Genomic DNA, 25,588 nt, shown 5'->3' with positions numbered 1-25,588 from the left:
ATGTCGAATTCTGATTCGGACTTTTATAGGATTAGCTGAGGGCTAAACAGCGTTTTTCGAGATTGATGGGCCAAGTCGGAGTTTTTCGTGCTAAGATGGCCAATGGTGTTAAAAATGATTTTCCACTTTAGGTATCAGTTATACGATGAATGTTTCGTATAATGTTTCATATAGTCGTACAAAAATTATTTTGTTTTTCTATGGTGAAGACAAAACCTAAGAGGCTCGATAAAGAATCTGTGCGCGATGACCGCCTGCTCGGACAGAACCGAGGGAAATGGGAGGCAGACGCCAGCGAGCCGCATGGCTAAAGAATTAGATCTGTAAGATCTTAGTGCGAAGAGATAAAGTTTTGTTTTTTCGTTGCGAGACGAGTCATATGACTTTGTTTTTAGCTATTCTCAAATTGTTCTTCGTAAAACTTGTTACGTTTGTTTCGGAAATTTTCTTCGCATAACTTGGTGTGGCTAAACGAAGGATGTTTCGCGTAAGTTTTACGAGAAGTGAATATCATATAAGTAAAAGGAGTGTGTTGTACGCAAATTACTTGTAATGCTCTCGAGCGAGGTCTAGGTTCTTCTCGTCCATGTTTTTGCATAGCGAGGTCTAGGGTTCTCGTCCATGTTTTTGCATAACCGAAATTCGAACTGTCGATTTCCGTAAAATAAGGAAAGTTAGGAAACCCTAAATTTCCCAGAGGTCCGTATTCTCTGCGAGAGCCAACGAGAAGTAACCGAATAAATGCGGAAAATATTTGAAGACAGTAAATCGAGTTTAGAAAACAGTAGATCCTTATTTCGAATTTGTGTATGAGCGTTCCATAGACAAAAGCGCACATAACGATTGTATGGAAACGAGATTACAAAGGAAAATCATAAAACATAGACAGTAAAATGAGACTAAGTTTTCTAGCGCTACCACCTATGTCGAGAAAAACCTATGTGGCCGCAACTCACTTAACAATAGATGAAAAAGACGAAAAAGGTTTTAAAGATTTTGAACTGGACCTTATGAAAGACTGCTTTCGTACCCCTTTCGAAGATCAAGCCGTGTGTAGTTCAATTAAAAGAGTGAACAAAAGATCGAACTGCATGGGTAAATTCATCTAGTAATCAAGTGCAAGCCATAGAAACCGAACTTGTCGAGAACAAAGCCTATGGTCTCTAAGTGCAGAGAGTTCTAAGAACTAAAAGTTATTTTCGTCTTTGGCCTTAGCATCGTTTATATACTTCTTCTTAAGTCGGTTTGAACTTTCCTTTTATGGCCTAGGCAGTGTTTATCTTCTTGTGGAAATATTCTATTTTTCTCAATCTTCATGATTATCTTCGGACCCTTAACATTTATCTTCCAGACTTGACATTTATCTTCTACTGTGAGTAATAGATAAACCGTCATAATATCCTTGGACTAAACTTTGTCTAAAATTGTAAGTGGACTTTTGCCGTGTCTTAGACCCTTTCGGGCCATTTTACGACTTTAAGTGTTTTTACTATTTCTTAGAGAAATCATCCTTGATACAACGTCGGTTGTTATAAAATAATTCAAATCACTCGTATATTCAAGGCAGTCTTGGTGTTATGTTAACCGTTGCCGTTTTATATGATTGATTTGAACTTATACCAGAAAACAAGTCTTCACAGTTTTTATCGTAAATTTCAAACGGTAACTCCAATCGAGACGAAACAAGAGATAGTTTGATCGAGACCCAGATGTGGAAGTTTCGGAGACGAGAATGCATGGCATAGGACTGGATAAGACTGATCCAACTCTCCATTGGGCGAATTGGTCGCTGTGTATCCAACTTGTCTGATGGTGTGTCGGATAATGTTGGGTCGCTTGTTTCGATGCTCGGGAATTGTCCATTCGAAGTGTGTAATAAAATACGATGTTTTAGTTTTCCTTATTTTTATTTTCTCTTTAGAAGAATTTTTCCGAGGACTTTCAGGCATTGATTCCGTCATGACCGAATTTGACCCCAACACTCTCTTTTAAAATCACACACACTTTCTCCATATAACTTATACTCTCTAGCATATACCCATCATTTATTCTCCACATTTATTCTCCCTGAGCCATTCTATTGTATACTCTCAATCAGACTCTTTCATACTCAAATTCTCACCATTCTCATTTCATTTACTCATCAATTCTAAGATATGAATCCTATAAAAGGGACGTTGGGTTCTCATTTCTGTCATAAATTTTAAATATAGTCTGAGAGATAAGTCAAAGAAAGGACATAGTTTTAGAGAGGCAATTTAAGAAGTGAAGACCGAGGAAAGAGGATAGCAAGAAGTCTCATCAGAGTCTTTGATCTCTTTGGATCACTCGAGTTGAGGACGTGATTCCTGGCAACCCACTAGTTTTTGTTTTAGTGAGTTTGATTCATATATTTGATATTATGCACATTCGTAAAGTGTTCTATAGAAAGTTTCTACAAAAACATTCTTCAAGAATCAAAAAACTTTGTTTGTGTTCTTAAGATCTAACATGTTATATTTTGGGTGATGATGGTATGTTTAAATCGTTATGTTTTTGTGAAAACGTAGAATTAAAATATTAGATTTGCTTAATCGAATCTTAACCAAAATAAATTTCCAATATATTTCCTAATGGATTTTATATTAACATATTAATTTTTTTTTTTAATACTTATTAGTAATAAATAATAAAGTAAAGAATCACACATCATAATCAATTTATATAATATATAAACAAAATATAAAATAATATATTCATAACTAGTGTAATGTTTTCATATATATATATATAAATCCAGTTAGTTATAAATATTGGAATTTTTTATATGATACACTATTACTAAACGGTTAAAATCACAAAATATAATTATTCAAAGTAACAAATAATATTTATATGTTTTAAAATGTTATATGACCAATTATGTAATACATTTAAATATATAAATATATTTATACCATTTAGTACAATTTCTTTTAAAAAAACAATTTTTCTTTAACATAATTATTTTATTAGAAATTATAATTCCAAATTTTAATATATTTTTTGAGTTTATAAATTTTCTTTTGGGGAGTGCTAGAATTGGAAAGAATTAGGACCCATCCCTATATTTTTTAATTAGGATAATTGTAATTTATATTAGAATATTTTATTAAGATTTTAATCTTAATTTATGTTACAATGGCAAAGTTTAGTTTTTGATTTAAATTTATGACCAAATATTACAAATATCATTTAAACAAAAAACTAAAAACAGAAAATAAATATTAGTGCGGTTGGACGAGTTAAAATCTAGTTTTATTTTAAAATAGTCAATATATTCATAATTGAGTTTTTGATGATAGAAAAATCAATATTTACTAAAAACTTTGTAGATGCTTAGGTATGGTATACTCTTGAAAAATTGGTCAATTCATACATCAACATAGAATTACGGTCCCGATCAATACATACACTCGGACCCTATGCTAAAAGATACATGAACATATAATATATTCAAATTTCATACACCAACAAAAATATTTAGATTTATGCATACATTGATTGTGTCATCATTAGTCAAATAATATAAAATATAAACCCTAGATTCTTGTTTTTTACGGGTACTTACGCTATTTTTACGGGTGTTTACGCGGTTTTTACATCTAAATAATTAATAAAATATTACAATTAATTTTTACAACGGTAAGTGGGGGAGGTTGAACCTAGGTTCATATCACATTTAACGAAATGCTAAACTACTGTTTCAAAGCAGATTATTGGTTAATTATATTTTATATCTTATTTATATATAATAAGTGTTATTCAGATATTTCTATCATGTATATTTTTGTCATCATCCAAACAAAACAAGAAAAATATAATCTCTACATCACCTAAATATGTTAATCTTTCTTGTTATGCGTTTTAAGGATCTAGAATTAATTCTACAAAATACATAAATTCTAAGTAACTATATTTAATTATCTTTATCATTGTTATTTTATTTATTTTTTTTTTTTTATATAATTTCAAAAGGAATATTCGAAATTTAAAAATAAAATAAGAAAACAGTTGACAAAAAGTCCCAAAATTATTATAAAAAGTTTGAATTTAAAACATATAATTCAACTATTTAAATAATGTTTTTTGTTATTTAATTCATTGAATCCATTGCTTTATAGATATATAAATATAAATAAATTATTTAAGTAAGTAAAATAATAAAAAAAATTTAAAAAAATTAAATATTTTTGAATCATATGTTTTCAAATTCAAAGTTTTTATAACAATTTTACTGAAAATTGTTTTCAAATTTGTTTTCATATTTTCGTTTTAAATTTCTAAAATTCTTTTTGAAACTATTTTAAATTTTTTTTTTACAAAAGCAACAAAAAACACTAAGTTAATTAAACACAATTACTTCAAATTTTTATATTTTTTTTTCGAACTAATTCTAGATCATTAAAAACTACAACAAGGAATATGAACATATTTTTAGATGACTTTTTCATGGGTTCATTAACGAATAGAAATCAGTTATTTCACAATCGATATCTTTTAAAAAAAGAAATAAATATTGTTAATTTATATTATATTTTAAAAATAAAAAGGTTATAAATAAATAAAAATAGTAATATATGCGAAAAATTTTAACACCTTCATCAAAACACTAAACCCTAAACTCTAAACTTTAATCCCCTGGGTAAACTCTAAACCCTTGGATAAATCATAAACCCTAAATTAAAAACACTAAAGACTTATTTTAAAAAATACTAAATCCTTAATCCTAAAAAGAGTTTAAGGATTAGGATTAAGGCTTTATTATTTTTAATATTTTAGTGTTTACTGTTTTTGATTTAGAGTTTAGGATTATCCAAGGGTTTAGGACTTAGAGTTTAAAGGTTAGGGTTTAGTATTTTGATGACGGCGTTAAAATATTAAAAATTGTTTTTTTGGCCTATATTAGGGTTTAGGATTTAGAGTTTAAGATTATCCACGGGTTTAGGGTACACCCAAGGTTTAGGATTTAGGGTTTAGGGTTCAATGTTTTTTTGATGATGTTAAAAAAAAATTTTAAAATTTTTTTGTAACTAATATTGTTTTTATTATTATTTTTATTTTTTATTATTTTTATTTTAAAAACATAATATAATTTGACAATATTTTGTTTCCTTTTTTAAATGATTTCGATTTTGAAATAACTGTTCTTATTGGTTAGTGAACTTAGAGATTCACCTAGGGGTGAGCCCAAAAATAATTACTTTTAGATGATGTTTTTAAACATTTCACCTATTTTCCTTGAGAAATTGTCTCCAACGACCTTCTATGAAAAACAAAAGCCTAAGATATCCTCATTATATTATTTTTGTTTTCTTTTAATATATATTTAATTTACAAAGTATCAAAATTACAGATATACTCTTAATCTTACTAAATAATTACATCCCATGAATTTTTATTTTTTCACGATCGTATCTTTTCTCTTCTCCCTCCCTCCGACTTTCAGACATTAATTTGTTATGGGACAAATGCTTCAAAAAAAATCTGGAACCACCAAAATAAATCTGTCATGGGACAGATGTATGTAAATTATGATTTTAACCTTAATGATAGTTGAACATGAACCATTGGATCAGAATTCTTCACGATTTAATATGAGCCGTCGGATATTAAGGATGAAATATTTACAACAATGTCATTAATGAATCTTATCTCTTACCCGTCGGATCTTATGATCTTGTTCTAATCTTGGCCATCAATTTCATTATTCACATCCTTCTCTCTCGCCTGGGCCCCACAGAAATTTAAATCACTCTTCTTCTTCTTCTTTTTCTTCTTCTTCTTCTTCTTCTTCTTCTTTTCTTCCTCAACCACACTCAACCACCACGAAAATTCATTCATTTCACTAACCAAAGCTCTCTTCTTCAACTCTTCATCCACAAACCTTTACCTCTGTTTTGTTGAGTCTTTACACATATTAGGACCCCGTGAAATATCACATGTGTGTCGTCCTTGGTTCTGAAATTGGGAGGTAAGTGTAAACTCTCACCCTCTATCTCTCTTTTGTCTCTTTTTTTTATTGTTGTTTGTTTCGGTTTAGTCATATAAAAGGTATCTTAACCTTATGAGTCAGACTATAATGTTTAATATAATGTTGTTAAACTATGAAGCATGATATTATAGAATAAATAGTTTTTTTCTATGGTACAACCGGTAAAACTTCTAACACAAAATTCGTGTACAACCGGTTTCACTGGTACAACTGATATAGTAAGTTGTTCTGATAGTATAACTGGTACAACTCTCATAAAAAGTGAAAGTAGTTAAACTGGCAAAGCTAGTATTACTGACATTGTTCATAGAAAGCTTACCATTAGTAAATGTGGTACAACTCGGTGTAACACATTGAGTATGGTATAATACAACTCGTATAACTTGTAGTAACTATGTGCGAAGTGAACGTGGTATAACTGGTTTTACTAGTATAACTTATAACTACTGTGACATGTAAACAAGTGTAACTGGTAATAGTAGTATAATCAACATTATTGCGATAGTATAACTCGTATAACTAGTATAAGTACTAATGGTATTGTTGGTTTTTTACTCATTTTCAGGAACGATGGATAGTAATGGGTCTGTGGTGATACATTTTGAACATTGTGTAGACCAACCTTGGTTCGAGAAAGCGAGCGTTTTAAGCGCCAAGGCGCAAAGCGACCCTAAGCGAGGACCTCATCGCTTGCGGACCTCATGGCGAAGCAAGGTACATAAATCCCTCGCTTTCCCTCGCTTTGTATCGCTTTGGAGATTCGAATAAAGCGCTAAAAACATCGCTTTGTTGTACCTGTAGAAAAAAGTAGATTTTATTCAAATTTGTGAAATTACAAAACCGTTTTAAGAAGAATATTTACCATATCTAAAAGTATATACTCTTTTCACGTATTAGTTTTGACAAGGAGTTGGAGTATGAGGACTCTGAATTGTCTACTTCTCTGTTTTAATTTGCTTTTGAACTTTTATTTTGGTGTTTGCATTTGTTACTTTCAGTTTGCATTTGCTTTTTTCAGTTATGTTTTAAGTTATGGATTGGTTTTTTATTATATGGATTTGGTTTTTCAAGTTATGTTGTTGCCTGATATACATATAGTGTTCGAGAGGTTACCTTTTGGTTGCAGGATACACAAAGCACTCGCTTTATGTCGCCAAGGCGCTAAGCGCTAAGCGCTCATCTCCTCGCTTCGTCTCGCCATGTGCTTTCTCGAACCAAGAGACCAACATATTTCTACATTAGTGATGAAAGGAAGATATGAAGAGATCACATATTCTCACCTGGTTGATAGAATAAGCAAGAAAATGAAGATCGATGTGGCTGCGACCAAGCTTCAACTGTGATACTTTCCGCTGGTCTTGAATAATAAAAGTCCTTGTTATATATTGGATGATGAAGATGTTTTGGGATACTTAATGAAGGTAGATAAGAAAAACCGACGTAGTATCTTGCATGTGGAGGTTACCGAAATTGTTTCAGAAAATCAGAGTAACGAGATGTTTTCTATGAATGAAGAAAATCTGAGTGCTAGAGCTAATGATGGAATTGTTGGAGTTGAGGAGCTGGAAATTGTTCTCATATTCAAGAGGATGACTGTGAGCATATGAAAATCAATGAAGAGGGTGATGAAATGGATGATAGGGAGGAGTTGCCGGCTGTTACAGCAACTGAACCTCCAGTTGTAGATTTTGAGTGGGATGATGGCATTGATATGAGTTTGCATCAAGAATTTGCCACTAAAGATGAAGTGAGGGATTTAGTGGACAAAGGTGTGCATTCGAATTGTTTTGAGGTTGATATTATGAAGTCGAATCCTCGGGTTTACATATTGAAATGTCGTGGGGTTGGATGCAAATGGTATTTATGAGCTGCACAACTACAGAACTTTGCATTTTTCTCTATCAGAACGTATAGAAAGATGCATACGTGCTCTCGGGGAGATGAAAGTGTAACCAAGAAGGGGAAAAGAGGCACACCAAGATTGGTCGCATCAGTGGTGCACTCTGATTATCCTGGCCAATACAAGACTCTGGATCCAAAGACTCTCATAGCTCTGGTGAAGAACAGACTGGGTGTTAAGGTTTCATATGCTATAGCTTTGAGAGAGAAAAGTAAAGCTTTGAGTGACTTGCGTGGTATCCCAGAGGAGAGTTTTGCTAGGCTGCCATCTTACTTGTACATGTTACAAAGGATGAATCCTGATACCATTACACGATTAGAAGTGGACGAGAAGAACCAGTTTAAGTATATGTTCTTTGCGCTTGGAGCTTGCATCGAAGGGTTCAAGATGATGAGGCAAGTGATAATAATGGATGGAACGCACCTAAAGAGTGTGTACAAAGGAGTGCTTCTCATTGCCACTGCTCAGGATCCAGATCATCATCATTATCCCCTTGCTTTTGCGGTAGTAGATGGTGAGAAAAATGCGAGCTTGGAGTGGTTTTTGACCATATTTAAAACTTTGATACCAGATGATCCTCAGCTTGTATTTTGTATTGATAGAAACCAGAGCATCATCAAGGAAGTACAAGAGGTGTACCCGTTGGCGATCCATGGATATTACAATTATCACTTGTCTAATAATGTCAGCGGAGCATGCAGCAATGTTCACAAGAAAGGGGTTGCCAAAAAATTTAGAAAAATTGCTGGCATGTACAACGAGGTGGAGTTCAGAAAGAGCTACAATGATTTCTAGAGAACGTATCCTCAAGCGGTCGAGTATCTTGATGACAGTGTTCATGAGACCAAATGGGCAAGATGTAAATTTCCGGGAGAAAGGTACAACATAGACACAACCAACACTGTTGAATCTATCAATGGTGTAATGAAGGAACCAAAGAAATATGCATTGTTGCCAATGCTTGATGTGATCGTGGCAAAGATGACATAATGGTTTAACAAATACCGTCTATTATCTTTACGCGTACCATAGAGGCAGATACTAGTCCTGCATGTGCATGGGATATTGCATCACAATTATCCTAAGGCAAAAAAGCTCGAGGTGACGAGCTAAATACATTTGAAGGTCACTACAATGTGGTTGGCAAGGACGGTCATGGTTATTTTGTTAATTTGAGCAACGGAACATGCTATTGTAGGTGTTTTGATATTGATTGGTATCCTTGTGTTTATGCACTTGCTGCCATCATGGCGCGTGGAGAAATGGCTGAACATTATTGTTCTAGGTATTACTGGACGGAGCAGTGGACTTTGGCATATTACAGGACAATATATCCTATGCCTCATCATTCAACGTGGGAAAGTTCTGAAAAACCTGAGGAAATCCGATCTAAGGTTGTCTTCCCTCCATATGTAGAGAAAAAGAAGGAAGACTACAAGTTACTAGATTCCCATCTGCAGGAGAATACAGGAGGAAGAGAAAGAAGAAGTATCCACCATTGGTTGGTGAGAATGATGGAAGTGGCAGCGAGGGAAGTGGCAGCGAGGAAAATAGCAGCGATGGAAGTGGTCACGATGGAAATGGACACGATGGAAGTGAGAACAATGAATGAGCCTTAATTATGTTTTATGTATGTTTTAATATATTGTGTACGTTCAAGTGTTTGCTACTCTTTGTAATGGTCGAATTCTGAATGTTGCTCTAACAGGTACAACCGGTAAAACTGGTACAACTTCGCATACCGACAGACAGGACAATAGTTTGTACAACTGGTATAACTAGTAAAACCAGTACAGGTTCTACTGGTCTAACTGGTACATCTCTGTATTATTTACAAGACTAGCGATACTGGTATAACTAGTATAACTATTTAGGTTCGGAAATTCAAAAATTCCTTTATGTTTTCCAAATAAAACAATCAAATGGCCTAACTGTGAAGTGTTTAGATAGTTTCCTTATGATTTTGCATTGTGTTTTTTTTTGTCAATTCTAACCCCATCACTTAAGTTTGCATGATCTACCTTATACTTTTAAGGTTTGTTAACTTGTTTGTCCACATTATTTTTGAAAACATACAAAAAAAGTATTTTAATAACTGTGATGATTTCATTGAATCCAGGCAAAGCCATGTAAACGTAAAGATACGGTACAACTGAGATAATATTACATTTTATGCAGTACAACTAGGATTTTCTGATTTTAGTGACAAAGTACAACTATGTACAAAGTGGTGCAACTGTAAAACTATATACAATTTTTTTCTGCTTTCATTTTGTATTGTTTTTAATGTGAATCACGTTTTTAATGGTTTCTAGATGATTCCTACACGTTTTAATTGAACACTAGTTGTACTAGTTTTACTAGTTTTATTTTTTTGGTGTAATTGATGTCATTTTACAAGCATTACCAATTTTCCACTTGTGAATGCAAGCTCTTTGGCGTAAACAACATAATTCTTTCACCAAATCAGTTATAAAACACACTTACAAGTTCTAGGTTTTAAAAGACACACATATAAGTTATAGGTTTTAAAACACACACATACAAGTTCCAAAAACAACTTAGTTCAGCAACCAAATCAGATTGGCGTAAAAGGAGACTTCAACAAATGAGAACGCTTGGGCATCTCATCTCCAACCTTGGTCTTGTCCGCAGCAGCCTTTTCCACAACTTCTTCCTCGAGCTGTTTCTCACCATCCTTCTCAGTATCTTCCTCGCCATCATTACCATCCTTCTCAGCTTCTTCCTCGAGCTGTCTCTCACCATCCTTCTCAGTCTGTTCCTCGCCATCATCACCATCCTTCTCAGCTTCTTCCTCGAGCTGTCTCTCACCATCCTTTTTCAGTCTGTTCCTCGCCATCCTCACCATCCTTCTCAGCCTCTTCCTCTAGCTGTCTCTCACCATCCTTTTCAGTCTCTTCCTCGCCATCCTCGCCATCCATCTCAGCTTCTTCCTCTAGCTGTCTCTCATCGCCATCATCAACATCTGTCTCACCATCATTCTCAGCCTCTCAATCACCATCCTTGTCACCATCTTCATCACCATCATTCTCAGCCTCTCAATCACCCTGCTTGTCACCATCTTTCTGAGCCTCTTCATCACCATAATAAAAACGAATACGGCATCAAAACAAATCCAATGCAAATTCAGCATCAAAACTAAAGCAATTAAAAAACCAATTACCTCTTCTTGTGCCTCCTGAAGCCTCACCGGTTACATATTCACCAAACTGGAATGACCAATTTTCTCTTTGAATCTTGTCTTGTTCCAGCTCCTTTACTCTTTCTTCCAGAAGACGAATTGTTTCGTCCCTCAATGCAAATCCGTCGTCCATTCTTTTATTCAATCTCAAATCCAGCTCTTTTACACTCTCACGACCTGCCTCGCCCCCTGCCTCGGGTTCCTCACACACCCTTTCTTCCTCCTGTCCTTCCAAGATACCAAGAGGCTCGGATTGTTGCTGTGTGGTCTGCTGGGTCCTCACATCCATCTCGAATAGATCCTCCCAAAATATTTTTCCTTCTGGTTCCATAAGGATCAGGTTCCAACCGTCAACGGCTATGCCTGGCTTATCCGAATCATCTATCAGCTCCACGTCTTCCGCATCCCCTTCATCCATGATTTCGTACAAGAGTTCTGCTTCATCTCCATGTGATACAAGAAATCACCTGAAATATGGCCAACAACAAATCACACTTAAAATTAACTATGAACTTGAAGAAAAAATCATAAACAATGCTTAAAAATTAAAATCTTTTACCTTTGTGTTTCCAAGCGCTTGATAATTATCCTACAATGGAAATCCGGTTGTCCCAGTCCTCTTGTACTTCCATTTGCACATACTTGGGCAATCTGCGAGACATTTTGGATCAGGATCTCTGAAACGTTCCCTAAGGACATGGATACATTCAAAAGCCAATATCTGCACAACTTTTCACATAATCATATTAGTTATATAATAACAAATATGCTTATGACAAATATAATTCATATACCTCCAAAGGGTTAATAAACCCAGGTCCACTGCATATTATCTTCGAGTTCTTTCATAGCGAAATGATCTCTGAAGTGAAAAATCTCCTTCATGCAATCATCAAATGTATAACGGCCCCATGGAAATTTGATGCAAAAATCCAGATCATCTACCGCCTGGGGAATGAAAGGCTCAATGAAGTACCCATTCCTGGACCTTCCTCTTATTACTCTGGTCAAAAAGTAAAGAACCGCCATCTTCAGATGTTCATCACTACCCCTCTCAGCCTTCATCTTCAGAAGCTTCTCTAAAACATCAGTTTCTGTCACTCTCAGACCCTGTTTCTTCCTATTCTTCTTTGTAGACTTCTTCTGCAGGTGCTTAAAATGCTTTGTCGCAAACGTCATCCTCCCTCTGCTCGCAAACTTCATCTTCTCTATGCTCGGATAGTTTTCAGGGTATGCTCTACAGTGTAAACCAGAGAGGAGGGCATGTTCTCTGATGGAGTATCTAATTGGAACACCGTTTACTCCAAACCAAGCTTGTCGATCCTTTTTCGTATGCATACAACGAAGTAGCAACATCCACAGTCCCTGAACCTTTCTATGTGTGCTACAATCCATGTGAAATAAATGCTTGAACTGAGGGTGATTCTTAAACCAACTCTTCTCTGACTCCTCAAATTTATCAATTTTCTCCAGAAAATCATGTTGGTTGCACCTTGAGGAGAGCTTACAAACCGTCTCATACTTGCTCGGCTTGAAGAAAAAACCAACAGGTCTCATTGGTTCTACGTCCATATTCTCCTCCCCAACCTGAAAACACAAATTAAAACACAAAATACACTGAATAAATAACTGAGTTATACAACAGAAAATCACTTAGCTGTATCAGTTACACTAATTAAACTAAAAAAAATATTACCCGTTGTACCAGTGAGCCTAGTTATTAGGAAAACAACACCATATAGTTAAACCAGTTATACATAATAAACTAAATGAATGTTCTGGTTAGACAAATAATACTTCTCTAGTTGTACCAGTCAGATCACGTATAAGATGTGTAGTTGTACCAGTAAGACAATTTATACTAGTTGCACCAATTCTGTTTATAACACATTATTTCTAGTTGCACCATATTCACTCTTTTAATTTCATTCATTTATTTGTACTAGTTACAACATTTTATTACCAGTTGAACTACTCAATCAAAACCATTTTAAATTGAACTGTTTACCATTCTTTGTGCTTCATTGTCAATGGCAGCCTCGGGTGGGGTGGGGGTGAGTCTCTGTTGTTAGATCCAATCTCCTCATCTTCGTTGTGGATTTTCCCTTCGTTGTCTACACGATGAGAAAGACTCTTTGGAGAAGAGCCTGAAACTAAAAGTGAGGTAATTGGAGGTTGCACGGGATTCTCGGCCTCACTAGGTGCAGGAGTAGTTGATTTTTGTGGCTCACTCGGAACCACTGGGCTTGGTGTAACCTCCATATCTGCCGGTTCCCTATCGGCCTGAGAAGGTAATTCGTCTGATGGTGCATGGGAACGATGGCCTTGATGTACCGGTGGAGATGTTACGGTTTCTCTTACGCGGTTCTGAGCCCTCTTGTTTGGATTCGTCGAGGACTCACCATCGACACCACTGTCTTGTTTTCTCTTCTTCTCTGCGGCTCCACTCTTTTTCTTCCTGGCAGTCTCTCTTTTTTTCTTCACGGCGTCCCTCTTCTTTCTTGCCGCCAGTTCTCTTCTCTTCACGGCGGCGGCATTCTTCTTCTTCTCTGTCACACTTTTCTTCTTCGTCGCAGGCGATTTGTTCTTCTCCGGCGTTCTTTTCTTCCTCTTCATGGCGAGTCTTGTTTTTGGCGGCATGGTTCAGTGTGTACATAAAATTGGAGATTGAGAAGATGATTGATGCTTGAATCTGAGTTTGATTACTAATTAGAGGGATTTGAGATGAGATATTGAGAGATGAGATTGTGAAATCTCTGTTGGTTTTAGAAGTGTCGGGATATTGAAAATGAGAGATTGGGATTTAGGGTTACAAAGTCGGGTCGGGTAGATGGGTTTGGGTGGTTGGGTTTGTAATTAAGTTGAAGTTCTTAGTTTTAAGTCTTTTCCTCCTATTTCCGAATTATTTTTATTTCATCTTTTAAATACAAAAATAAAAGGTTCATTCCAGATTTTTTTACTCCTTTTGTGCCATTCCAGCATTTGATCCCCGACTTTCTCGATCTATCTTCACTCTTCCCCCTTCCCTATTCCCTCTTCTGTCTTCCCCCTTCCCTCTTCCCCCTTCCTCGACCCCTATCTTCTTCTTTTTTCTGTTAAATTTTTCTTCTTTTTCTTTCTTTAAAACTTTTCTTTTTTTTTTCTCTGCGGTTCTTTGTTCTTCACTTTTTTTTCTGCAAAAAATATATGGCGGCTGAACCTAATTTAGTCAGACCACGGCGGTTCAACCATGGCGGAAGAGATGACGAAAGTTGAAATGGCGGTTTTTCTTAAGATTGTTCTACCTAAAACTAGATCTATGATTCTAGGTATATAGAATTTTTTGGATATACAATTCTAGACCTATGATTCTGGGTTTTCTTTATGTAGGATTCTGTTTTTGTTCTTTTACATTCTAGATATATGATTCTGAATTTTTTTTTGTGTAAGATTTTGTTTTCTTCTTGTAAATTCTAGATCTACGATTTTGTATCTGGTCGTTGTTTTATTTGATAGTTATTTTGTACAATTGTCAACTAAGTCAGTAATTGTTAATAGTTAGACTAGTATAACATATAACTCAGTAGAATTTGGTATAACTAATTCAATGTAACTCGATATAACTAACACAATAGTACTTAGTATAACTTGGACTATATGCAATGAGAGTGTTGAAACAATTATTCAACTGTTGATTCAAGTGCAGTAAGGGTGTTGAAAAACAATGAAAAATGACCTGGTTTTGTGTTGAATCTATTCAATTAGTTGAAACAACAGAAATTGGAGACCATGGATAAGTTTTAACCAATCAGACAGAACTTATAAATGTTTACTAGAGCCTGACCCGCCCTCAGAGGACCGCCCTCAGAGGGCGGGTATGTTTCCTTCTTACGTAGTATTTTTTTTTGTAACAAATTTGTTTTGACATAAAATATATATCAAGTGTATTAAATTTTTTTTTGTTATTAGAAGTTTTTTTTAGGTGTCTAACACGTATTAATCTATAAAAAATGTTTGTATTGTAAAATTAGATTTTTTTATTAGGGACTACATCTATACTAATTAAACTTACAATTATTTGCAGAAAAATAATGTGTACAGTTACTTTTAAAATTAATTTCTACAAAACTCTAAATGAATTGTAAATTTTATGTCAAAACAAATTTGTTCCTATCATGTTATTAGACTTTTGACATAAAATTTGTTTTGACATAAAATGTATATAAAGTGTATTAATTTTTTTTTGTTATTAGAAGTTCATTTTTAGAAATTTAAAATTAATTTCTACAAAAGTATAAATGAATTGTAATTTTATTTAGATTACTAATGGGTATTAATATAATCCACTAAATTCATAATAGGGCTTTTTAATTGATTCTGGTGGATTATAATATACTCAAAATGAGCCTAATGCATTGATATGGGCCATTTCGGTCAAGTAACATTTTGTGTGAAAAACAACCTGGAAAATGTTTTATCCGAAAAAGACATTCTTAATCGATGAATAAAAAAAGTCTCTCTGTCTCTCTAAAGCACGAACCTGTTTGAGTTCTAGATCAATGGGCAACTCACCTTCTACGATCTATAGCAGGTAATCTTTTCTCACTTTTCTTTTTGATTAAATAGAAAGAGTAGTTTTAGGTTTACAAATCATCTTAAACATCTTCCATCGGCCACAATTTTCATTTCAGTTAGTTTTGGAACTGAATTTGCCGTCTGTCTTCATCTCCGACAAGTTCAAGAGCGTCATAGAGGGTTTCGGAAGACAACAATTTGGTAATTGTTTTGACCCTTCTTCCCTTCTGTTTACCAAATTAACAATATGTTTATCTTGTTTGTTTTGAAGTGTTCGAGAAGAGTCGAAGCAGTCGACATCCTAGTGTGTTCGATTCGATTGAGAAAAGCTTTGGAAACAAACATTCAAATTCCTTTCAACGATCAAAGTCCAAAATTGAAAAGGTTTGTATTAAAATCTTGCTTCTAAATAAAGGTTTGAAAAGGTTTGTCTGAAAGGATATTTTAGTAAAGGTTAGCCTGTGGAATTATACTTCCCATTTGAAGTTGTCTTCAAGACTAACATATAGGATCGTATGTGTTTAATATTGAATATATATTATATATAGTAACGTCATATTTTCTTGTTAAGATATGTATTTTTGATGTTTGCTTGTGCATAGTTTTAAGTTATAACTTAAAATTAGGTAGAACTTTCTATTTTCATTCTCTGCTATATCTACTCATGGTGTATAAGAATTTTGATACTCTTATAAATGTATATACAGGAGTCAAAGTTCAAGCAAAGCTTTCCAGTAGACATATAAGTATCCGACTGTATCTTTTTTACATTTAGTGAGTCTGTTTACTTACTTAAAAGATATAGTCCATGTGCAGGTCGAGCAGTAACTTTGATAGAGAAAGAGATTTTCTGGCTTTGAAGAACATCGGAACTGGGACATAACAGCATAGGAATACAAACAAAAGTAAGTGTATGTTTAGTTAGATTCAAATTCTAGTAATTAGGACTTGAACTGAAACTGGTAGTTAGGAAAATAAACCGGAAGTTTTTTTTGACTAATGTTGATTGCAATATAGGTCTTTGAAAAAAGTTGATTGCAGTGTATGTAAGATTTGTTTTTGAGATTATTATCAGACATCTGACTTCTCTGGCATAAAATGTATGTTTTGTTAGAAACATACATTGTTTGTTAGTGAGGCTTTCGAGCCTCATCCATTATGTGTTTTCCTCGACATGAATTAAAACATTATAATCCTCTTAGAACCAAATCACGAGTCAAAACAAAAAACATTTCAAAAGCAAATAAACTCTTTTAAAGTTATAAAAACTTGCTAAAAAAGACAATCATAGATTACCGAAAACCTCTCTAAAGACAACGTTCTTTGTTTTGCGTTGAGGCTTGCCTTCGCTGTCAACAATAAGAATCTTCAAACCTTTCTTAGAAGTCACTCTGGAGACAGCAACATATAGTTGTTCGTGTGAAAACACCGGTCTAGGTAGAAAAATACACACTTCAGACAATGTTTGTCCTTGACTTTTATTGACAGTGATAGCAAAAGCCACGGCAGTAGGTAGTTGACTCCGCCTCATTTTGAATGGCAATTTTTTGTCAGAAGGAATTATTGAAAGCCTGGGAATAAAAATAGTTCGACCAACCTTTTCCCCTGAAATAACCTTTGCCTTTATCATGGAGTCATACAGTTCTGTAACCTGGAGCCGAGTTCCATTCATCAATCCTCCAACAGGATCTATGTTTCTTAGCAACATGACTGGACAACCAACTTTCAGATGAGACTATGATTTGGTAGTCATGACGCTTTAATTTTGTTTAAAAAATCTGGAGTGAGAGCCTGGTCGTTGTGTGAAGATATATCAGAAGCGTCGATGGAATCAGAGCTTAAGTAAATTTTTTCATCTCCTGCAATATATTATAGTTCTTAGAACGTTATTCTAGTGGACAAAATGGAAACATAAAAATTAGAAACTCTGTACTTACCATCAAGCTTGTCCAGCATGTGTTGATTGATCATGTTTACATCCTCGTTTGTAGGACATAATATAGCTCTTTCTTGAAAAAATTTTGGTTCCTTCTCGGTTAACAAAGTGGAATCTCCATTGACTTCTGTGCTTATAGCTTGTATTGGGTCATCAATATCGAGTATTAGAAACTATTCTAGAATGTCAATAAGTGCTTCTCCATCGTTTCCGTCACCAATCTTTCCGTCTCCAATGTCTAATATCCATTGTGAGAACTCCTGCAAATATTTTGCCTCTTCAGGGGACAAATTATTTGACTGAAGCCGCATATTCTTGGTTAAATGCAAAACCTTTACATGCTTCCATAGATGAGAAAAAATTAGAGCAGCCAAAACAATCTCAGTCCTTCCAGCTCCATTAACGACAGACAATACTTGTCTAAAATCACCACCAAAAACGACAACTTTCCCACCAAAAGGTTTGTTTTCGCTATCTCGACAAATGTCCAACATACTCCTATCCAATGATTTGAAACAATACTTGTGCATCATTGGAGCTTCGTCCCAAATTATAAGTGAAGCAGCTTTCACCAGATCCGCTTGCTCAGATCCTCTTATAAGATTGCAAGTAGAGAACTCGTCAGGATTGATGGGAATTGCAAATCGAGAATGTGCAGTCCTTCCTCCCTGAAGCAACAGAGAGGCTATCCCGCTTGAAGCAACATTAGACATATTTCACCCCTGACAAGTACTGCATCAGAAAGACATCTCCACAGGAAAGTTATTCCTGTACCACCAAATCCATTTACAAAGAAAACACCTCCTCGTTGTGTAAAAACCGCATCAGTAATCTCATCGAAAATCTTTCTTTGTTCCTATGTTAGTCTTGGAATGTCATGTTGAAGCACATAATGTAACTCTTCACGGTCGTAACTGAGCTCGTCCATGATCAATACATTGTTATTAACAACGTCTGGAATCGGTTGAGGCATAGCTTTCCAATTCTCCAAAGACAAACCGTTAATCTTTAGAAGCTTCTCAATCTCTATAAGTGCATATTGTTTTTTTTTTCATCACTTAAACAAAGATCTGCATATAAAAAATTAAGTTAATAACAATAATAATCATGTCAAGACCACAGATATTTAACAAATCTAAATGCATCTTACTGTACCTGGTATGTGTAATAGCCTTCTTCTCATATGCTCAATGTCTTCGGAAAGTAATTCCCAAGAGTGTTCCCAAACGACTTCTGGCTTTGACAAAGTATTTGACATGAGCATAATCATAACATCCTGACGCATATAACTTCCCGTCTCGGTAAAACTTGCTCTCAAGAGGTCGTGAATATACTCCTGATCATCTTCTAACAGCCCCATCGCAAAACATGTTTCCTTGTATGTTTCGTAAACAACGTCTTGATACGTTCTAATCTCCTCATCACATGTACAACCTCTCACGATGTTAAGCAAAACCCTCAGATAGAACGCCTCTTCGATCTTTCCTGGAGCATAATTGATTATGCCAATCGCGAATCCTCTTTTCCTATCATGGAACTTCTTGGCTCCTTTATTCCACGTGAACATTGTTGGAATCTCAGCTAAAGTGAGTGTCCGAGCAACTGCACTTACCTTATTCAATTCAAACCAGCCCATAAACATAGTGTTCTCAATTGATTTCCGGCTCACTTCTTCCCATGTGTCATCATCTTTGAAAACTATGATTTGTTTACCTGGTAAATGAAACTGGATTCTCTCGACCGGTGTTGATCTATAGTGAATATCAAACGTAAAGATCCTCCAAGCACCTTCGCAGGCAGAGACATACCTGAATAATGGATAAGTTAATTTACTAAGAGCTCACTTAGAAAAAACTTGTAATATAGAAATTGAGAAAAAACAGTTAAGTAATTAAACCTGGCTGCCCTTACCTGCAATTAAAAAAGTCTTTGATCTCGTTTTTCTTCTTTTCATTCATCTCTTCTGTGTTTGGCGGCTCCACAGCAACATTGACACGATCCTGGCCATTGTTGATATACTTAAATAAGTATTTTATAGACCCTGATTGATTGCACCATTCCACGTTGATATGAGCTCGAAAGAGAAGAGACAATTCTTTGTTGTATGGTATCACAGAAGTGTTGTCACACTTAACTCCATTCTTCTCAACATATCTCCCCGGTTGTTCTCGTCTTCTATAAACAGGAAAGCCGTCTTTGTTCACAGTAGTTTTATCAGCAAAATTCATAGCAGCTCCACAAGGATCATGAATCATCATATCTTTGACAATATCATAAAGCTCTGGTTCTTTCTCTTTGTCTGGAATTTCCGCAGAGATAACCTTGTCGATGTCATCAGTGGTTGGAAATTTTGAATCATGATGCATAAATAAGAGAATATGTGCATGAGGTAGACCACGTTTTTGCCACTAAACAGTGTACATTGCTGAAAACAAAAACAAAAAATGTTAGACTATCCTCTCATATTTTTAGCAACGCCAAGAAAATTAATCATTTGAAAATAACATATAAATCACAGGTGACTGTCTTCCCCAGTAACTCTTTATCCGTTAGATGATACATGAGAGAATCTAGCTTGATTTTGAAAATCCTTCCAATGATTTTGGGTCTATCATCAGCAATAAGATTGCGTTTCTCTAGATATCTAGTGACTTCAGGCCACTTAGGATTGCAAGTGAATGTTACAAACAGATCAGGAAACTCATAATATTTGCATATGGCCATGGCATCTAGGTAGCAGTTCTTCATGTATCTCGGTCCTCCTGTGAATGAGGCTGGTAGCAGAAATCCAGTGCCTTTGTCATGCATATCTGTTTTTCCACCGTTTTCTGATTGAGCTATAGAGTCATAGCTATCTGATCTGAGGCTTTTTTGGTTCATCCGTAGAAAACAGAGCCTGTTTGCCTCAATAGATGTATAAGAATCGACCAATAATTGCTGAAACAATCGTTTAGAATTAAGTAGTGTGTGACATTCGTTCTCTCTCTCAAATAAAAGAAATGCATACCACTGCCTCATACTGATATCCTTCTTCTTTAGTTTAGCTGTAGCCGCTGTTTCTCTTTTCTTAATCCCAAGTCTGAAGCCATTTTCCCCGTAAGTGAATATGAGAGGATATTGAAGTGCGAGATAAGATGGGTGAATCTCACTAATCCTCTTTAGCCAACCGGTTTGCTTCTCTTGCAAGACAATATCTCTTTTATCCATGTCCAAATTGAAATCACCCGGAATTAATGCTGCTACCTCAGAGGCTTTAGGAGTGTCATATGTTCTTCCATCTTTTTCACGACTGCTAACAATGCGCATATGGAATGCTTGTTCCGGATTCGTGTTGAATCTATCCCTAGCAGATCTAAACTGATGCACATATGGGTTCACTTCATTTATCATCTTGAGTAACATCTCAATTACTTCCTTCCGAACGTTCTCCTTTTTAGAGGATTCTGTAGATTTCCTGTACTTTCTGCAAAACAAAAAACCAGCACAATAGTCAGTATTAGAAAGTTTGTATCAAATCATAATACATGTAAATCATTCGTGGAAATAGTAATACCCAATAATAGAAGCACGGATGGCAACTTAGAGGATATTCTCTTACTTTGAAATCTCGGGTATACCATATATTTACATCCTTTATAACTAACAAATCTTTTATGTTATTTATAAGTATCTTGATTAGGTAACACCTTTTATTATTTCACAATTATTGGTACTAACAAACTATGGTTATCTATAGGTATCACATGGTTCGAGATCAAACCACACATATCCAAAACGATGGGGATCACATTTGTACAAAGATTGTTTACATCTCGGGTGATAAGGTATGTTCTATAACAACCAAAAATAATTTCACCAAAAATTTAGATATGATGATTCATGTTATACAATAGTAAATCCTGTTATTGGAGATATTAATAACTTCACTTATACTTGTGTTAAAAACAATATCATTTAATATCTCTATAGTAACAAACAATAACATAGTCAACGACCTTTAAAGATATTGATAACTAACATATTAAACATAGACAAATAACTCAAAATACATTGATCATTTCACATATAAATAGATAAACATAGAAAAACCCAAAGGTAACTATTACATTTAACGGAAGTTTCAAGAACAACACATGCAAAGGAAGATTACATAGAGAAAATAGCATAATACATATAGATAGTTATTGCATAGATGAATAGATAAACCACATAAACCGCCCTTTTAGACTGCATTTCCAGCAAATTGATAAAAGAGGCTGCACTCTTGTAGTAGTAACATTTAGTGCACACCAAAGCCATGTTATCTTCGAGATGGCAGCTTTTGCGTGGCCGGAGATTAACAATATTAGTATAGTAGCGGGTCTCGTACTCCAATAGGGATGAAGAGTAGTGAGTTCTTGATTCTTTCCCAGCATTGATCCGACGTAATGGGGTTCTCTCTCCAATTGAGTTTGTCCAAATACTTCTTACCCCTAGGATAGTAACCTAGAGAAAGCATTAACAAACCAAAGAGAAACGTACCGTTGTCATTGTTGCCTATGGACGATTGGCGTAGATGGTAAATACATTTGTGTTTGTCTTTGTCTGTGAAGTATTTAATAATGTCTTCAATGTAGTGAGCCTCAGGATTTCCATGCTCCAAGCAAAGCTCCATGAGCTTTCTGTTTTCATCGATTATTTCGATTGGACAGCAAGCAAAATAACGCAGGTTTAGGTTTTTGAAATAGGTGTGCGTTTCCGGGTTTAGGTAATCGTCGTAGTCATCGGTATCACCGGTGTTGTTAATGATGTTGTCGTTGTTCACAGAACCTTGAGAACTCATCTGTAAAAGTGTGATTTTTGGCGGATAGAATGTGAAAGAAGAGGAAGAAGTAGAACTCTGAGTGTTTAGTGCGATAACATTTAGTGTAGAGGAAAGCCAAAAGATAAAATTTAGTGATGAGGAATAGGTAATGAGAGTTGGTATTTAAAGAGGTGAGAAAATATGTTGAAAATTGTTTTGTGGTGCATGCCTCTTGAGATGCACAAGTGTGTCATTGATACATCAACTTTATATCACATAAAGTAAAATTGCATATTGTAAATGTCTAAAAAAGAAAAGCTTATTGACATATCATCCCAAAATATTATTTTATGATAAAAGAGGGATACTTTGTTTCGTGAAGAACAATGCTATAGATTTTAAACTGACTAAAAGACAATAGTTGTGTATTTCAATCATAGTGAAACGAATTGGGTATATTGAAAATAACAATTAAGCAAAAACTCCAGCATAAATATAAAAAACCAATGTTAACAATGAGGAAAACAAAAACCATAATAAGTATTTCTAAATAGAAAAGCAGGAATAACTGAAATTCAAATGAAAATAAAACGATTCGAAATGAGTCTTCAATCGTTCTTCTTAGCCTGCTCGACTTTCTCAAGCTTGATAAGCCTTATGCAAGGCTTCTTTGATGTCGAACTTAGATCACCCTGCTCGTTAGTCTCCTCTTCTTTTCTCTTAATGGATAGTGTAGAAATAGCATTGGCAGTTTCTTGACTTTCACTTATGTCATGTGAGTCCTATATCATATGGAGTTAATAAATAGTGTTAAGACGAAACAACAGAGAAGAGTACATAGATATAGATATTAGTTTAGATAATGGTACCTCATCAACATAAGTAATTGACAAAGGCTTATTGTCTTGACCAGTAGTGATTACATTAGAAACAGAGGGGGTTTTGTCTTTGTAGATTTTCCCCACCTTATAAATTTCAGCACCGTAGGCAACATTTTCTTTCTCAACATAGACTCCGAAGGTGAAGTCTTTGCCAATCAAATCAGTAATACATTCGGGCAATAAGGTAGGATCTTCAAGCTGAACAATATTTATATCAGTTTCATTAAAAAAATAGATATAGCAATCGATGAGGTCATGATAGTTCACAAAAAAATACCTCATCCCAGCTTCCATTCAAAAGTTTTTCTGGAGTTTCAGAAACAATCCCATTAGCAACTTATCTAAGATCATTATCTTTGATACGCCTGTATCATCATTGATCATCAAGTGCAGCCAGAATCTGTTAAAAATAGATGATATAAGTATAAAACTAAGATAGCCTCGTTTTTTAAAAATAATTTAAAATGCTTTTACCTCGGTGAAACTTCGAAGACAGTGTCTTTGCAAGTCTCACACCACCAACTATGAGTGACGATCTCTTGAACATTCAGTTTCTTAACTTGGGTTCCTGTTTTGATCACTTTTTTGTTGCAAGCTTTACATCCAAAATAATACCACGACCAATCTATATCAATGGCGTACACTGTGCATCTCACCAGGCATCTATCAATCTACAATTACAATGCATTTAACACATATGTATAGCCAAAATATATATACTGAATACAACAACAAACATACTTGAGTTGATGTTATCATTTCTTGGATGCTCTTAGAGGGAAAGAGTAACCACTTATCACGATTTCCTCGCTTCCCTGAAAGCGAAACTTGTTTGTTGTTGTCCTCATGACTGTCCTCATTACTCATAAATGATGTTAGAAATTTCTCATCAGCATTGATCCTGTCGAAAACACATTAGCAATATCAGTAGTATGTTTAGTAGAAGAGAAGATTAAGAACATTAACTTACAAAGTTTTAAATGCTTCAGCTTTAGGTATTGGAGGATTTATCAGCATTTGGGATGCATCAAATGCATTGGAGATTTGCAAGTCTCCTATAAGGTACATAAAAAGAGATTTAAATGTAGATAAATAATTCTCATCGAGTTTAGTTTCTGAATAACGATTCCAATCTAGATTTTATACCTCTAAACCTCCCAACCTTAGCAAACCTCAAGCAGCATAGTAACCGTTCTATCTTCTTGGTTAATTGCAGAATGGAGTTTCTCAGCTAAGTTGCCCCATATGCAACAAGGCTGTTGGGAATCACTACGAAGGTCAGTGAAAATAAGATTAGAGATATATTTATGCTATAGACAAATGGCATAGATTTTTTCAAAAAATAATCTGGTAACTTACTTGATGTCGCTTAGAATCAAATCTAGCTTTTTACGTTGCTTTCCCCCGGCACACTGGATGGTTTCGACCTCACCACAATCGACAACTTGACCCAGAACATCTAGCAAAAAGTTTGAGAGGAGACTTATAGCTTTAGTATAGGTTATATATGCAATAAAGTCTATACAAAATTTAGTACAATAGAGTCTTACCAATTAGTAGATTGTCATCAAGTGTTCCAGACAAAACCGTCTGAAAGTCGACCAAATCTAGGTACAACTCATCGTTAGAATGATTAGATCGGGTAATGGACGTATTCTGATTGAAAACAATCTTCCAGGCATGATTCGTGGTTCGATACGCTCCACCAGCAGGAGAAACCTGGAAATTCCGGATGTAGCGCCAACAACCAACCGTAAGAAGTCTCCCTTACTCTCAATGTAAGTCCTCTTGCATGTTGCATGGATTTTTTGTCCCTTAAAAGTGTTTCACAAAAAAATAAATATAAGTCTCTAGTTATAATCTCACGATGGAATTAAGATATAACTCATAGAAAAAAGAACACTTACAGTCTCATCAACCAAAACGAATTCCATGGTATCAACTGATTGAATGGTTTGTCTCCAAGCGTGTAGAACCTTGACATGAACAAACCAGGTGTTTTCCATGGTTTCAACTCCTCGATTACGGCAACCTTATCATTAGAACCTCTCGATGGTTTTATTAGCATTTTAGCAGCCATTGTTCTGTTGTTAGTTTGATTGGAAGCGTGAGGTTGAATAGGAATACGGTGCTAGCTATTTATATATAGAGCATTTTTAAGTAACGTGATTAGGTTTAGGAGAAACTTGGGGAGAAAGTTGGGGGATATTATTTACTGTTAGACTATATTTTAGGATTAGTATTTGGAAAATAGAATTAATTTGTGCTCGTGGTATATTCGGTGATCTTTTTCGGGTTTGCTTGATAATCGGATTTATT

General features: G+C 34.9%; 2 protein-coding genes across 2 annotated transcripts; both read right to left on the bottom strand.

The window, feature by feature from the left end:
• Positions 1-18,461: 18,461 nt before the first annotated feature.
• Positions 18,462-22,427, bottom strand: LOC108858706 (uncharacterized). The gene is made up of 6 exons (XM_018632588.2): positions 22,069-22,427; positions 20,613-21,068; positions 20,129-20,501; positions 19,517-20,013; positions 18,761-19,413; positions 18,462-18,631 (listed from the first exon to the last, which is right to left on the bottom strand). The coding sequence occupies exons 1-6, from the start codon at positions 22,425-22,427 to the stop codon at positions 18,462-18,464; spliced, it is 2,508 nt and encodes an 835-aa protein (XP_018488090.2).
• A 569-nt stretch (positions 22,428-22,996) lies between these two features.
• On the bottom strand, positions 22,997-25,275 carry LOC130498082 (uncharacterized). Its single transcript, XM_056991428.1, has 8 exons — positions 25,177-25,275; positions 24,820-24,988; positions 24,629-24,728; positions 24,011-24,170; positions 23,744-23,940; positions 23,633-23,669; positions 23,258-23,467; positions 22,997-23,170 (listed from the first exon to the last, which is right to left on the bottom strand). The coding sequence occupies exons 1-8, from the start codon at positions 25,273-25,275 to the stop codon at positions 22,997-22,999; spliced, it is 1,146 nt and encodes a 381-aa protein (XP_056847408.1).
• Between the last annotated feature and the right edge of the window lie 313 nt (positions 25,276-25,588).

This window comes from Raphanus sativus, chromosome 7 (assembly GCF_000801105.2).
Source record: "Raphanus sativus cultivar WK10039 chromosome 7, ASM80110v3, whole genome shotgun sequence".
Taxonomy (NCBI): domain Eukaryota; kingdom Viridiplantae; phylum Streptophyta; class Magnoliopsida; order Brassicales; family Brassicaceae; genus Raphanus; species Raphanus sativus.
Note: the sequence above shows the minus strand (reverse complement) of the source record. Positions and strands in the feature narration are given on the sequence as shown.